This window comes from Rhinopithecus bieti, unplaced genomic scaffold, assembly GCF_001698545.2.
Source record: "Rhinopithecus bieti isolate Rb0 unplaced genomic scaffold, ASM169854v2 scaffold_70516, whole genome shotgun sequence".
NCBI lineage: Eukaryota > Metazoa > Chordata > Mammalia > Primates > Cercopithecidae > Rhinopithecus > Rhinopithecus bieti.
This window is the reverse complement of record NW_016826783.1, coordinates 47,253-64,114: the sequence shown is the minus strand read 5'-3', so window position 1 is coordinate 64,114 and position 16,862 is coordinate 47,253. Positions and strand designations below refer to the sequence as shown.

At 44.8% G+C, this 16,862-nt stretch overlaps 1 protein-coding gene and 1 pseudogene across 1 annotated transcript; one reads left to right on the top strand and one right to left on the bottom strand.

The window, feature by feature from the left end:
• The first annotated feature begins 4,927 nt into the window (after nt 1-4,927).
• LOC108523088 (olfactory receptor 3A2-like) lies at nt 4,928-5,886 on the top strand (annotated as a pseudogene).
• Nucleotides 5,887-14,440: 8,554 nt separating this feature from the next.
• Nucleotides 14,441-15,430, bottom strand: LOC108523092 (olfactory receptor 1D2). Its single transcript, XM_017863585.1, has one exon. It carries the CDS (start codon nt 15,401-15,403, stop codon nt 14,441-14,443), a length of 963 nt encoding a protein of 320 aa, XP_017719074.1. The 5' UTR covers nt 15,404-15,430.
• Between the last annotated feature and the right edge of the window lie 1,432 nt (nt 15,431-16,862).

The following is a 16,862-nucleotide window of genomic DNA, read 5'->3' as shown; positions in this document are numbered from 1 at the left end:
AGGACAAATTCCAGTGTGTCCAGAAAGTCTTCCTTGACAACTCTAGCTCATACTGATGAAAGCGTACACATTTTAACCATCCATTTATTTATTTAAGAAATATTGGGTACCGGCCAGGCACAGTGACTTACGCCTGTAATCCCAGCACTTTGGGAGGCCGAGGCGGGCGGATCACCTGAGGTCAGGAGTTCGAGACCAGCCTGACCATCATGAAGAAACCCCGTCTCTACTAGAAATACAAAATTAGCTGGGTGTGGTGGTGCATGCCTGTAATCCCAGCTACTCAGGAGGTTGAGGCAGGAGAATCGTTTGAACCTAGGAGGCAGAGGTTGCAGTGAGCCGAGGTCACACCATTGCACTCCAGTCTCGGCAAAAAGAGCAAAACTCTGTCTCAAAAAAAAGAAATATGAAATATTGGATAACTATGTGTAACGTGTTATGATGATCATTGCTATTGAAAATGAATCAGGCCGGGTGCGGTGGCTCAAGCCTGTAATCCCAGCACTTTGGGAGGCCGAGACGGGCGGATCACGAGGTCAGGAGATCAAGACCATCCTGGCTAACACGGTGAAACCCCGTCTCTACTAAAATACAAAAAACTAGCCGGGCGTGGTGGCGGGCGCCTGTAGTCCCAGCTACTCGGGAGGCTGAGGCAGGAGAATGGCGTGAACCCGGGAGGTGGAGCTTGCAGTGAGCTGAGATCCGGCCACTGCACTCCAGCCCAGGCGATAGAGCAAGACTCCGTCTCAAAAAAAAAAAAAAAAAGAAAATGAATCAAACATGTATTCTGTCCTTAAGTCATTTATAGAGACAGACTCTATAAAGAAGTGACTCACCTAAAATGTAAACAGTCATAAATTCCAAGAAATGGTGTATATTGATAGTTTGGGGGTTGAGGAAAGGGGAGGGGAGGGGAGGAGAGTTTGTTTTTTGAGTCGGAGTCTCGCTCTGCCGCCCAGGCTGGAGGTGCAGTGGCGTGATCTCTGCTCACTGCAAGCTCCGCCTCCCGGGTTCACGCCATGTCCTGCCTCAGCCTCCCCAGTAGCTGGGACTACAGGCGCTCACCAGCTCGCTGGGCTAATTTTTTTTTTTTTTTTTTTTTTGTATTTTTTGGTAGAGATGGGGTTTCACCATGTTAGCCAGGATAGTCTCCATCTCCTGACCTCATGATCCGCCCGCCTCAGCCTCCTAAAATGCTGGAATTACAGGCGTGAGCCACCACGCCCAGCCAAGAGATTCTTTTTAGATGGGGAAGTTTCAAGGAAGAATTAATTCATCAGTCGGCATTTGAGTCAAGTTGTGAAATATCCGGGCAGGTGCTGTTGGAGGGAAACCATTGCAGGTGGGGAAAACAGCATGAGCAAGGAGCTGGAAAATCACGGGGTTGCAATCCAATGCTTGTGTTAAAATGGACCTGACAAGAAAAAGGAAGGTAGTCAACTATCCTTTAATATAATATGAAGAGCTATCACCCTTTGATTTGTTGATTTGCAAAGCATTATCCTTTACCAACTCTGTCAATGATAATCAGGCCAGAGGATGATTTCTGCCCTCCTCCAAGTCATGTGATCTTAGAACTTTAAGGAACTCTTGGAGAGTACCACATCCACATTTTCATCCATGTGGCATCCCCTCTGCAGCTTCCCCATGGCCTGAGCGCGCACCGTGGAGACCTCATTTGGAAGGTTGGTCATTGAGATAGTCTCACATTGGAGACATCCCCTTGCTGTAGAGGCTCCAATGAGATTCATGTTATCCACATGAAACTGCAGGTCAGTCTTTAGAGACTACCTTGACCTTTTTTTTTTTTTTGAGACAGAGTCTCAGATAGAGTCGCCCAGGCTGGAGTGCAGTGGCACAATCTCAGCTCACTGGAACCTCTGCCTCCCGGATTCAAGTGATTCTCCTGCTTCAGCCTCCCAAGTAGGTGGGACTACAGGTGCCCGCCACCTCGCCCGGCTAATTTTTTGTCTTTTTAGTAGAGATGGGGTTTCACCGTGTTAGCCAGGATGGTCTCAATCTCCTGACCTCGTGATCCACCCACCTCAGCCTCCCAAAGTGCTGGGATTACAGGCGTGAGCCTCTGCGCCCGGCTGAGGTTACCTTGACTCAGCCTAGGTGGAGGAGTGTTTGTGGAAGCAGCTGTGTGACCTGAAAGGGCTGGTGGCCTTCATGTCCTGTAAGGAGAAAAACAATGAAGAGGGAAGCAAGAAGCCATCATCATGCCTCCCAGGCTGCAAATCTGGCAGAGTTCTCTGTCCTGGCTGGGAATTAGAACCACCTGGGAGGCGCTAAGGGCCACCCATCCCCAGGTATCACCAATTAAACCAACTAAATCAAAATTATTGGTGAAAGGCCTGAGCATCGTTATTTTCTTCTTAAAGCATTCCAGGTGATTCCAGTAAGCATGGGGACTGAGTATCTCATTTAACAGTCGGGAATGAAGGCTGGAAATACCACCAAACCTTTGCAAGATATCTTACATTTTTGTAACTTTTCTATGTGTCATCTTTTAAAGTATTTCCTCCTCTCCCTTCAGGGTTATCAGTGAAAGTAAAATGAGAGAAAACAAAACAAAACAAAACTCTCAATTTGAGGGAGTGGCAAGAAAGAGCTAGTAGTTAGAAGTATCCAGTCGGTTAAATGCTAAGACAGCAGTGATCAGGTGGGTGCTTAAAAAAATCCTGATGCTGCTGGGTGCGGTGGCTCACGCCCGTGATCCCGGCACTTTGGGAGGCTGAGATGGATGGATCACAAGGTCAAGAGATCAAGACCATCCTGGCCAACACGGTGAAACCCTGTCTCTACTAAAAATACAAAAAAATTAGCTAGGCGTGGCAGTGCTTGCCTATAGTCCCAGCTACTGAGGAGGCTGAGGCAGGAGAATCTCTCGAACCCAGGAGGCAGAGGTTGCAGTGAGCCAAGATTGTGCCACTGCACTCCAGCCTGGTGACGGAGCGAGACTCCATCTCAAAAAAAAAAAAAATTCCTGATGCCTGGGTATTATCTTGAGAGATTCTGATTTAATTGGCCTGTGGGTAAATTCTGGATAACAGGAGTTTTTAGAGCTCCCACGTAAATCTAATGTGCAGCCAAGGTTGAGACTGGCTGTAAGACACTTGTTCCATGATTGTGAGTACATTTTCCCTTGACGTCCCTAGTCAACGCTTACCAGCGGCTGAGGAACTGCTGATAATGCCGGCTTCTTGCTTTTAAAGTCTCACCTAAACACTGCACAGTCAGCCTGCACAGATGGCTTCTCATTCAGTCCTGCCTCCTCTGCTTTTCAGATCTTGGTTGAGACCAGTTAAGACCATGCCACCAACCTGTGCACTCAGTTCCCACTTTTATGAACAAAGGATTTAAAAATCATTTTGGTGACCATACATACCCCCAGGCAGTCGTATCAGTCATACTGCTGCTACAGTGTATTTGATTTCTGCAACCTCCCTCATCATTCACTGCCCCAGCTCAGGCAATCGTCACTGTTCCCTTCCAGCTGCTTCCCGTCCTCTGATTCCGGACTATTCTATGCAAGGGAGTAACATTGCTTTTGAAGAACCTCTGGCCTGGCTTATTCCATGTACAATAGAGACATAGATGTTTTTTGATCTGGAGTTGGATATAAAATCTGAAAGATGACTTCAACATGGTTTTCCAAGTACATGCCTTCTTTATTTCAGGACGTATCATTAGAGCCCTTGGTCAATCTACCATGCGTAAGTCAAGGACAAGTGGAAGAACAGTGGCTGTGCAATGCAGAATCTAATTGCACCTGGCAGCAGCCAACCCACAGGCTGTGATCGCAACTTTGGTTTTAGACAGGAGCAGCAGAGGATACACACAGAAAAGCATTATTTCACAGTACGTGGTTAGTCAAAGTCCAGTATAGGGGCTTAAGTAACAACAACTGTAACAATGTATTGAACAAGGAATGTTGAATTGATACTTTAGAGTGTGGTCCCTCACCTTGGAGAAATGTACTCGACTGGTCTTTCTGACATCCACAATCATGGATACCTTCTCGCTGATTCTTGCCACAGCTTTGCTTGACCTTTATTATGTCTAGAAGCCTTTAAACCTATGTGTTTTTGTTTCGTTTTATTTTTTTGAGACGGAGCTTTGCTCTGTCACCCAGGCTGGAGTGCAATGGTGCAATCTCGGCTCACTGCAGCCTCCACCTCCCGAGTTCAAGCTATTCTCCTGCCCCAGCCTCCTGAGTAGCTGGAATTACAGGCGCCCGCCACACGCCCAGCTAATTTTTGTAGTAGAGACGGGGTTTCACTATGTTGGACAGGCTGGTCTCAAACTCCTGATCTCAGATGACACACCCGCCTTGGCCTCCCAAACTGCTGGGATTACAGGCATGAGCCACCGCCCCCGGCCTAGGTTATGTTTTAAATGCATTCTAGTTTCTCTGGATTTCTATTTTGGAACCTGCTTATTAGTTTGGGACAATCCCTCAGAGAGCAATAGGAAAGTTTCATCTAAATCTAACTGTATTCATAGAGGAAGCCTTGTGTGTTTTTTAAAACAAAGTTTTTGTTTATATTTAAGGTATGGAACATGATGTCATGAGAATGGTTACTGTAGTGAAACAAATTAACATATTCTCACAGTTCCCCATTTCTCCCCAGTGGTGAGGACAGCTGTAATCTACTCAGCAACAATCCTGAATGCAATATACTTTATTAACTATAGTTCTCATGTTGTTCCAAGTATTCTGAGCTTTTCAGCTAGCAGAAGATGAGAGGGACAAGGTGGTGGTGGCCCTGGGCATCTCAACCACAAGCAAGGTGAAGGCATTGAGGTGATGGAGGAGTTCAACGAGTGAGGCACGGCGTGGGGAGTCGCCATGGGGCTTTGAACATAAATGGTTTAAAATGTTAATGTGAACTGAGTGAACTGATACCTCCCCTGCTGGGACATGTCCTTACAGGAACTCATGGAGCCAGAAGCTGGGACCAACAGGACTGCTGTTGCTGAGTTCATTCTGCTGGGCCTGGTGCAAACAGAAGAGATGCAGTCCTGTGGGTCTTTGTCTCTTCCTCTTTGCTATCTGGTCACATTGGGGGCAACCTCAGATCCTGGCAGCTGTCTGGTGGAGCCCAACTCCACACCCCATGTATTCTTCCTGGGGAACCTATCAGTGTGGATGTCGGATGTATCACTGTCACTGTTCCTGCAATGTTGGGTCGTCTCTTGTCCACAAGTGCACAATTTCCTATGATCCTGCCTCTCCCGCTCTTTTTCTTTCCGCCTTCTGGCTGGTGTGGACTGCTTCCTGCTGACACGCAATGGCCTATGACGATTCCTGGCCATACTGCCGGCCCCTCACCTAGCACGCACCCGCATGATCAGACAAGTCGAGAGGATGTTGGTGGCTGCCTCCTGGAATTGTGCTTTCACCAACGCACTGATCCACATATTGCCTTAACTACCCTCCAACTTCTGTGGCCCAATGTGATCAGTCGCTTCTACTCGTGACCTCCCCAGCTTTTCCGGCTCTCCTGCTCCAGCACCCAATTCAATGAGCTGCTGCTCTTTGCTGTGGGTTTCATCATGGCAGGTGCACCTTTGGTTCTCATCATCACCTCCTACAGCCACGTGGCAGCTGCAGTTCTAGGAATCCATTCAGTGGAGGGCCGGAAGAAGGCCTTCTCCACCTGTGGCTCCCACCTCACTGTGGTTTGTCTTTTCTATGGAACAGGTATTTTCAACTACATGAGACTGGGTTCAGAGGAGGCTTCGGACAAGGATAAAGGGGTTGGAGTTTTCAATACTGTTATCAACCCTTCGCTGAACCCTCTTATCTATAGCCTCAGAAACTCTGATGTTCAGGGTGCTCTGTGGCGAATATTTTTGGGGAGGAGATCACTGACCTGAGAGGTGATGGGGTCCTTCCTTTCCTGCCTTTTCTGGACTGAGAAAAATTTCCCATGAAGACAGTAACCAGGAAAAATTCAGCCAGAACTATTTTTCCTATTTCCTGATGCTTGAAGATCGGTGTTACGTATCTGTCCTACTAGGAAACGCTACATAATTTATTCATTCAACAAATACTTACTAGATTACCTCTATGATCTGGACAGTCTTCCAAGGCATTGGAGAACAAAATGGACAGAAGTTTCTGCACTCGTGCAGCTCACATGCTATAAAAGTAGACAAAATAAGTAAGCATCATATATACCGCATGATGATAATTTCTATAGAGATGAACAAAGATGTTAATATGAAGTCAGGTTCTACCAGGCAAGCCCTGTGGGCAAGTTTTACCCTGTTTTTGGCTGTGCCTACTTTCTGGGTAGAGTTAAACCTTGTAGTTCTGTGTGCCTGGAAAGTGACAAACGTCCTACAAAGAATGTGCAGTAGGTCAGTCACAGCCTAAGTGACCAAGAGTATTTCTGCAATATTTCCTTCTGGTTAGGATGTGAGATTCCCTGCAGTTCAGAATAGGGGAAATTTTTTTGTTTCTTTGTTTTGTTTTGTTTTATTGTTGTTTTGTTAAAAACTTTTTGAAAAGTTTTTTAGAGAACCAAAACCATGGGCCTAGTGCGATGGATTATTTCATTCGTTTGTCTTTCACCTTCATTTTTTTCTCTCCACTGCCACATAAGAATCCTGCTGGATGTTGACTGGGTGTGGTGGCTCAAGCCTGTAATCCCAGCACTTTGGGAGGCTGAGGTGGGCGGATCACGAGGTCAGGAGATCAAGACCACACTGGCTAACACGGTGAAACCCTGACTCTATTAAAAATACAAAAATAGCCGGGCGAGGTGGCGGGCGCCTGTAGTCCCAGCTACTCGGGAGGCTGAGGCAGGAGAATGGCGTGAACCCGGGAGGCGGAGCTTGCAGTGAGCTGAGATCGCGCCACTGCACTCCAGCCTGGGCGACAGAGCGAGATTCTGTCTCAAAAAAAAAAAAAGAATCCTGCTGGATGTTTAGGGAACAGGAAAGGTCTAGAGAGGAAAAGAACCCCCTAAATTAAAACTGCATTCATACATAGATGATATATCTTAAGGTCATAAAAGGAATGTTTCCTCTCCATTCCCTGTGATGCCTTTTCTCTCATTGAATGTCACCTTCCTCACACATATGATAAAGTTTTTGAAAGAGTAAATGTTTATATTACAATCAGGTCCTTAGATTTTTCAGTGTAGAATAGCCAATATAAACTTCTCCTCCAAAGTCTTACTTAGCTCTCTCAAAGCTCCTTGCTCAGAAAATACATGCCCATAAATGTAGTTCCTGGAAAGGAGGGATGCCTGCATGCCAGTCTTCCTTCCTTCCCAGTGTAAATATATGTATTTTAAAAATTATTCAGAATGTTATACCTAATAGTGGAAACATTCAGATGATATTATTTTGTCAAGTAGGAAATAAAAATCCAAATGTTCCTTCACTGCATCAAAAATCACACTGTTAACGCCTCTTAAAATTGTTGTGTTTTTTCCTCTAGCGATTTCCCGTATATGTGATATGCCCATTTCATATCAGTAGAACCATACTGTTCTGTGATCTGCTTGTTTTTCATACGTATTATGCAATACAATCTTTTACATGATGAAGACTAACATCCTGCTTTATCTGTTTTAATGGTGGCACAGTATACCGTTAAACATATAAGCCACAATTTATTTCATCAAACCTCTGTTTATATAATTTGGGTTATTTTCAATGGTTTTGCAACAACAAGGTTGTGATGAATATTCTTACGGTGCTGTCTTTCCAAATCTCTAGAAGTGTTTCCCTGCGATTAATTCTTCTGAGTAACTTTATCAGATTAAAGGATGTGCAAATACACATTTTGAGATATGCATACACACATCTCTCTTAATTTTTGAAACTTTTGCACCAGCTTACAAATTCACTGGATTATGATAGTGTCTGTTTACCCACATCCTACCATCAAGGGCTATGATAAATAGCATCTTCCATTTTTACAATCTGAAAGTTGTACAATTATAGTATTTTCATTGAATTTTTTCTAGGTTTATTGAAGTATGATTAAGAAATAAAAAAATTGTACCTATGCTATAAGGCATGGTTTAATAAATGTATATATTGTGAAATGATTACCACAGTCAAGCTGATTTACATGTTCATCACCTCATAGTTATGGTTCTGTGTGTATGTGTGGTGAGAACATTTAAAAATCTATTCTTAGCAGATTTCAAGGACATCATACGTTATTATTAACTGTAGTTGTCATGCTGTACAGTAGAACCTCAGAGCTTATTCCTTCTGCCTAACTGAAACTTTGTGCCCTTTGACCAGCATCCAAGATTATCCTTGTTTGCCTCTGTAGGTAAAGTTGGTTTTCCATCCCCTGCCTTCTTTCAAGTTTTTCTTTCTTTTCTTTCATTTTCTGAAGTTTAAATATGATATTTCTACATGTACATTATTTGATATTGATCCTATTTTGTTGTTCTCTGAGTTTCCTAGAGCTATGATTTGGTGTCTGTTATTAATGTTGGAAAATTCTCAGACGCTGTTACTTCAAATATTTATTCTGTCCCTCTTTCTCTGTCTTCTCCTTCTGGTGCTACCATTATGTATAAGTTACATCTTTCATAATTGTCCCACAGTTTTTGGATATTCTCTTTTAGTTTTATCATTTTTTTTTTTCTATTTCCCTTTTCAGTTTGAGAAGTTTCTGTTGACATATCTTCAAGTTCACACATTTTTTTTTTTTTTCCTCAGGCACCTCTAGTCTACTGATGAGGCCATTGTCTTAGTCTACTTGGGCTGCTGTAACAGAATACATAGACTGGGTGACTTACAAACAAGAGCAATTTATTTCTCACAGTTCTGGAGGCTGGAAAGTCCAATATCAAGGTGCTGCCAATAGACCTGGTATCTAATGAGAGCCACTTCCTGAGTCATAGGTGGCTGTTTTCTCATTGCATCTGTACATGGTGCCAAGGACAAAGGAGCTCTCTGGGGCTCATTTTGTAAAGCACTAATCCCTTCCATGAGGGCTCTGCTCTCATGACCTAATCGTTTCCCCAAGGCCTCACCCCCAGATACCACCACATTACAGAATAGATTTCAACACATGAATTTTGACTAGGCACAAACATTCACTCTGCACACATCAAAGGCATTCTTCATTTTTGCTATGGTGTTTTGGATTTCTAGCATTTCCTTTTGATTCTTAAAGTTTCCATCTGTCTGCTTACATTAACCATCTTACATATTGTACACTTTTTTCCATTAGATCCCTTTGCATATTAATCACAGTTATTTTAAATTCCCAAGCTGATAATTCCAAAACCTCTGTCATATCTGGTTCTGGTTCTCGTACTTGCTTTGTCTCTTCAGACTGTGTGTTTTGCCTTTTAGCATGTCTTGTAATTTTTGTTGAATGCTAGACATCATGAATAGGTAAAGGGAACTATGATAAACAGGCCTTTAGTGGGAAGTATTGTGTTTATATGGCCAGAAGTTAGGCTGTGTTTACTGTTTGCTGTAGCCATAGATATCAGTGAGTAAAATTTTCTCTGGTGTCCTTTTTATCTCCCTATTGTCTTTGGGTTTCTCTAGATATTCCTTTTTAAATAGGGTTAGAGCCTTGCAGTTCTTTCCATTGTAATCCTGTTATTACATAGGAGCCCTGCTGATGTGGTGGTGAGATGCAAGGGCAAGGAAAGCATTCTGTAATCCCGTGATTAGGTCTTGGTCTCACTCAGGTCTCACGATGAGTCGGTGCCCCTGCACTGTTACTTTCACAAGTGCTACTCAGCTTCCTCCTCTCCCCCAAATAAGGCAGGATGTTTAGAGTTGGGTATTTCCCTTCCTCCATGTTGAAGGTTAGAGGGAGCTGGGTATTTTTCTTCCCCCACTTTGTCAATTAGGCTCTGGTAAAACCTATCGTGGGGTTTTACCTGTAATCCCAGCACTTTTGGGGTCCAAGGCAGGTGGATCACTTGAGGTCAGGAGTTCAAGACCAGCCTGGCCAACATGATGAAACCCCATCTCTCTTGTACTAATAATACGAAAAATTAGCCGGGTGTGGTGGCGCATGCCTGTCATCCCAGCTACTCCAGACGCTGAGACAGGAGAATCGCTTGAACCCGGGAGGTGGAGGTTGCAGTGAGCTGAGATTGCGCCATTGCACTCCATCCTAGATGACAAGAGCAAAACTGTTTCCAAAAACAAAACCAAAACCTACAGTGGGTTAGGCTCTGGTAAGATCATCTCCCTTGAGAGCCAGCCATTATTAAGGAAATATACTCTGAGTATATTTCAGAATTCCTGTTGGGGGTCTGACAGGGGTTACTTTTCTCCGCCCCCTGTCAGAAGCATAAAAGGATTCTTCTACAATCTTCACAGTAAGAATCTGGTGGTGTTCCTGGAGGTAAAACTCAGAAAACTGTGAGGGTCCTCTTGAGACTCCCCACACCTCAACCCAGAGTTTCTAATTCCCAAGCGAGTTCACACCGATTCTCCAGCTTGTCAGTCACAGTCTTGGTGTGTGTAGCTGTGCTGGCCCCAGCAGTGGGCCTCTGCGAGTTCACACCGATTCTCCAGCTTGTCAGTTACAGTCTCGGTGTGTGTACCTGTACTGGCCCCAGCAGTGGGCCTCTGCGAGTTCACACCGATTCTCCAGCTTGTCAGTCACAGTCTCCGTGTGTGTACCTGTACTGGCCCCAGCAGTGGGCTTCTGCTCCGGGGCTTCTATTCGTTAAGCCGGGATCTGCCTCTCTCCCGTTTTCGGGGCAGCAGTTTGCCCTGTGACTTGAGTTCTCTGAGGAATCTAAGAAGAGTTGTTGCTTTTGAATTTGTTCCACTTTTTCTTGTGGGAATGGAACTGATGCCTTCTAAGGTCTTTACATGTTGGAGTGTAAACCGGGACTACATTTTATCTTATTGATAATGCTGGTGGTGAGCATTCATGGTCTGTCTGACTTCTGTTTCTCCCTTTCTAACAGCTGCCAGTTTCCGTTTGGCATCCAGGTGGCTCTGGGGAGTGCGGTTCCAGCCAAGGCTCCAGAGTGGGGGTGTCAGAACATCTACTGGCCTGGCCACAGTGTGATGGTTCTATGTGGGCGTGTGACCTAAGTTACCTTAACAAGATCTTGACACTCGCATTTCTCAACTCAGTTTCCGTGAGATAAGCCCTACACAAATGACTTGACTATTTTCTAAACTTCCCCCAAGGATACATAGCTGGCAACATTCTAGATGCATAGGACAGAAGTGAGTACGTGACAGAGTGTATGTTTTAGGACGTTCAGTTAATTCCCTCAGGGAACTCTGGTTCAAAAGGACCACTCTAGACTGTTGCTCTTCATCAAGCAAAGAAATGACCTTGCTACCAAAAGTCTGACAGACGAAAAAGAGCTACCAAGTCTGACTTGGGCCAAAACCCAGAAGAGAAAGGAATCCGCAAAACAGACTGCTAATGATTGAACTGCTTCCCCTCAAAAGGCATTTGCTGACTCCAGCACAGGGACTGAGATAGCAGAGAGTGTAGCTGAGAGGCTAAGAAGCGAGCAGAGTTTTAGCGGCTTATGGGCCTGGAGAGAGAAAACTTGCAGGTAAGGTCCTGCCAAAGGGAAAAGTACAGTAAACACTCTCAGCTTTGAACTGGGACTTTGAGCATGCTGTACATTCTAGGAGTAAGGCATCATCGGAAATAGGCCAAGCCTCGCAAAGAATGAAACTCGGCTTTAAGCAACTAACTCCATCATGGGTTGGATAAAAGAGATTTACTCCTATCCTTTCTGCCTGCCAGACTCAAAAACAAGTCGTTTCGGGAAGAAGAAGCTATCATCCAGAGCAGTGCTATCCAATAGAAATTTCATATGAACCACATATGTGATTTAAATTTTTTCAAGAACCACTTTAATAAAAGTAAAAAGAAGCAGGTGAAATTAGTTTTTTTTTTTTTTGAGACGGAGTCTTGCTCTGTCGCCCAGGCTGGAGTGCAGTGGCCGGATCTCAGCTCACTGCAAGCTCCGCCTCCCGGGTTTACGCCATTCTCCCGCCTCAGCCTCCCGAGTAGCTGGGACTACAGGCGCCCGCCACCTCGCCCGGCTAGTTTTTTGTATTTTTTAGTAGAGACGGGGTTTCACCGTGTTTGCCAGGATGGTCTCGATCTCCTGACCTCGTGATCCGCCCGTCTCGGCCTCCCAAAGTTACATTTTTATATTTCATAGTCTTTGAACTCTGGTATGTGTATTTTAAATTTATAGCACATCTCAATTAGGATGACAATTTGCCTCAGAGATACTGGGTCTGGGTTTTCTCGTGAGGCCGCCTTAATAGTATCGGCCAGTGGTGCAGCCGTCTCAAGGCTTGACCAGGGTAGGATAAGCTTCCCTGCTCATTCACATGGTCACTGGTAAGTTTCAACATTTTGCTGGTTGTTGGACTGGGGGCCTCAGTGCCTCGCTGGCTGTTGGCTGGAGGCCGCCTTCAGTTCCTTGCTGCTAAGTCCTCTCAAAACTCGTCTGCTTCCTTCCACAGAGCAGTCAAGAGCAGAGAGCCAGAAAGAGAGAAGATGGAAATCATGTCTTTTATAACTTAATCTCAGAAGTCATCAGTTTTACTGTGTTCTATTTGTTAGAAGCAAGTCCCTAGATTTCAGCCACACTCAAGACAGGGGACTATACACAGACACGAATACCAGGAGGCAGCAATCACTGGGAGACATTTTAGAGACTGCCTGCCCCTCAACCCAAATGTCCATCTGTAGATGAATGGACACTGATATGGTTTGGCTTTGTGACCCTACCCAAATCTCATGCTGAATTGTACTCCCCAGTGTTGGAGTGAAGGAAGAAAGTGACAAACACAGAATTCAGGGTCATGGTTACTTCTGAAGGAGAGACATACCTGGAGATTCCATGGTACTGGAAACCGAACAATTCACAACCAAAAAAAAGAAGAAACGCATGAGAGTGATTAACCGAAGAAGGCAAATTGTTAACAAATACCCGGAAAAAGATCAACCTTATTACCTCAGAGCTATTCAAATGAAAATAATAATGACAGACAATTGTTCCCATAGGATAAAGGAGAATGTATTAAAACAATGACAACATAGTGTTAGGGAAATGAAGTTAGTGAAAGCAGTTAAGAGTGGAGCTGCTTCTCCTGAAGTTGAGAATCCAGGAGGCAAAACCAGAGGCAGGTATTAAATTATTAAATGCTCACATCTGTAATCCCAGTGTGTCCAGAGTTGGTTCCTTCCAGTGGGTTTGTGGTCTCACTGACTTCAAGAATGGAGCTGCAGACCTTCACAGTGAGTGTTACGGCTCTTAAAGATGGCATGGACCCAAGGAGTGAGCAGCAGCAAGATTGACTGTGAAGAGTGAAAGGTCAGAGCTCCCATAGCATGCAACGAGATCCGAGCAGGTTGTTGCTGCTGCCTGGGGGAGTGACCAGCTTTTTTTCCCTTATTTGTCCCCAGCCGTGTTCCATTTCTGTCCTATCAGAATGCCCTTTTTTCAATCCTCCCTGTGATTGGCTACTTCTAGGATCCTGCTGATTGGCGCATTTTACAGAGCACTGATTGGTGCATTTTACAGAGCGCTAATTGGTGCATTTTGAAATCTCGTTGCTAGCTACAAATCGCTGATTGGTGCATTTTACAATCCCCTTGCTAGCTACAGAGTGCTGATTGGTGCATTTTACAATCCTCTTGCTAGACAGAAAAGTTCTCGGAGTCCCCACTGGACCCAGGAAATCCAGCTGGCTTCACCTCTCACCAGCACTTTGGGAGGCTGAGGCAGGTGGATCACCTGAGTTCAGGAGTTCGAGACTGGCCTGGCCAACATGGTGAAACCCTGTCTCTACTAAAAGTACAAAAATTATGACTGGGCCTGGTGGCTCACGTCTGCAATCCCAGTACTCTGGGAGGCCAAGGCGGGCAGATCATGAGGTCAGGAGATAGAGACTGTCCTGGTCAACATGGTGAAACCCCATCTCTACTAAAATACAAAATAATTAGCTGGGCATGGTGGCAGATGCCTGTAGTCCCAGCTACGCAGGAGGCTGAGGCAGGAGAATTGCTTGAGCCCAGGAGGAGGAGGTTGTAGTGAGCTGAGATTGTGTCACTGCACTCCAGCCTGCGCAACAGAGTCAGATTCTGTCTCAAAAAAAAAAAAAAAGGAAAGAAAGAAAAAAGCTTCAGTCCCAGCACTTAGTTTCTCCTGTGGTTTCAAGCTTGGTTCATCCAAGCATGCTCAGGTCACATGACCTAAGGACCCCTGGCCACTGAAAAACAACTCACAACCTTGTTACATAAAAGTTGAAACAGATGGGTCTGGGGCAGCTGCAACTGGGTTCGACAGAGGTGTCTTTGCTTCACCACAAAGCCATAAACTCATTCTGAGCTGGACCTATGTTCTAATCACTCCCATATCCCTGACAGGCCTTCCTCACAGTGGAGGAAGTTTTCCGTCTCCACTTCAAGGCCCAAAATTACCCCTCATGTCAACTTCCAGAAGGCTTTTCCTTGGAGAAGTCTTCCCAGAGCCCCATGCATGTCCTTGTTCCTCAGGCTGTAGATGAAGGGGTTCATCATGGGTGTCACCACCGCATACATCACTGTGGCTACTGAGTCCTTCATGGAGTAGGTTTGGAGGGGCTGCAGGTATACCATACCCAGAGTCCCATAGAAAAGGGAGACCACAGCCAAATGGGAGGCACAGGTGGAGAAGGCTTTGTACTTCCCAGTGGCTGAGGGTATTCGGAGGATGGCTCTGACAATGCGGGCGCAGGACGTGATCATGAAACCTAAGGGGATGAGGAAGATGAAGCAGCCCGTGGCAACCAATACGGTGTGGTTGATGTGGATGTTGGAACATGCCAGCCTCAGCAGGACGTACATCTCACAGAAGAGGTAGTGGATCTTTCGGGACCCACAGAAGGTCACCCTGGTCATGAGGAGGGTATGGAGGAGGCCATAGAGGACAGAGAACTCCCAACCCAAGGAGAGGAGCAAGATACAGAGTCCAGGGCTCATGGCTGTGACATAGTGGAGGGGGTGGCAGATGGCCACATAGCGGTCATACGCCATCACGGCCAGGATGAGGTTGTCCAGGGCCACCAAGGAGACCAGGAAGTAGAGCTGCGTCAGACACCCTGCGTAGGTGATGGCTTTGTTCTGGGACTGGAGGTTCACCAGCATCTTGGGGATTGTGTTGGTGACAAAGAAGAGGTCACTGAAGGAGAGGTTGTCCAGGAAGAAGTACATGGGGGTGTGCAGGCGGGAATCAGAGCTGATGGCCAGGATGATGAGCGCATTTCCCACCACCGTGACCAGGTACATGCACAGGAACATCCAAAACAGGATCCGCTGCTGCTGAGGACTCTCTGACATCCCCAGGAGAAGGAACTCTGAACTTTTACTCTGGTTGCCTCCCTCCATTTCCCCAACTCTCTGCAACATTAACACCAACAAATGTTTACAAGTTGCCTTCAATTGTAGAATGACATGAAGGTAAGCAAAATGAACTATTTTCTTAGCATTAAAAATATCTTAGACTAAATTTTATAACCTGTTTAGATAGGCAACAAAGTCATAACAGGCACAAAAACAGAACGTGGAAAATCTCTGTGCAACTTATTTATTCCAGCAACTTCTAATCTGGCATACTCAATATTACAGGAATAATATTTATGACTTATTTTAAATCCTATCATCTTACTATACTCTTGAAATGTTTAAAGATGAGTATGTTATGTTATAACATTGTATAGGTTTTAAGTGATTTTAAAACAGATGTATACATTATAAGTAATAGATATTGTACAACTAGACAAAGGGGAACATATTGGAAAGGAGAGGGAAAAATTATTGTTTGCTTATATGGTAGTCTATCTGGGAACCCTCAATCCATGAAATGTCACTAGAAATAAAAAGAGATGTCAGTAAAGTTACCAAACACAAAATGAATAGACCGCAAAGTAATGGTGCTCCCAGTAAGCCATATAGTGTAGCCATAAAGCCCGTGCCCTCAGAATACAAATCCGAGTACTACTACCGACTAGCTGTGAAACCTCAGACAGGTTACTTGAGCTCTTCAAGAACTGGGATCCTTCATGTGCAACCTGGAGGTGGTAAGGATAAACTTAAGCAATAAAGTATTCAAATATTGCCCATTATTCCATATATTACATCTATGTAAACAATTAGGTTAAAATACAATACAAAGCAATCCCATTTCCATTATTTAAGTATTACGACATTAACAAGAATTGGGCAGGACCTGCAGATTCTCCAGAGAGACATAAGATATATATTTAATAAATGGATAAAATTACCAAAAGTAAGGCATACTCACTTGCATTAACCTGAAGCTTAACCTCTCAAAGTCAAGATGGTGGGATTTGGGGGAAACAAAAGCTAACCTAAATTTTACCTAAAAGTAAGCATGAAAATAAGCTGGGGAAAGATTGAAACAGAGTAATGAAGGAAACCTGCTCTGCCAAATATCCAGACTCTTAAAAAGCCTGCTACTGATGCTAGAGTGAGCAGATGAGTAGAACTGGATGGAACTTCAGAAACAGCCAGTACACGTGGATTTAGTATACTGTTATGGTAGTACTTTTATTTTATATTTTATTTTATTTTATTTATGACCAGGTTTCACTCTTGTCGTCAGGCTGGAGTGCAGTGGCGTGATCTCAGCTCACTGCAACCTCTGCCTCCTAGGTTCAAGCGATTCTCCTGCCTCAGCCTCCCAAGTAACTGGGATTACAGGTGCGTGCCACCACAGCCGGCTAATTTTTATATTTTTAGTAGAGATGGGGTTTCACCTTGTTGGTCAGGCTGGTCTCAAACTCCTGACCTCATGATCCGCCTGCCTTGGGCTCCCAAAGTGCTGGGATTACAGGCGTGAGCCACC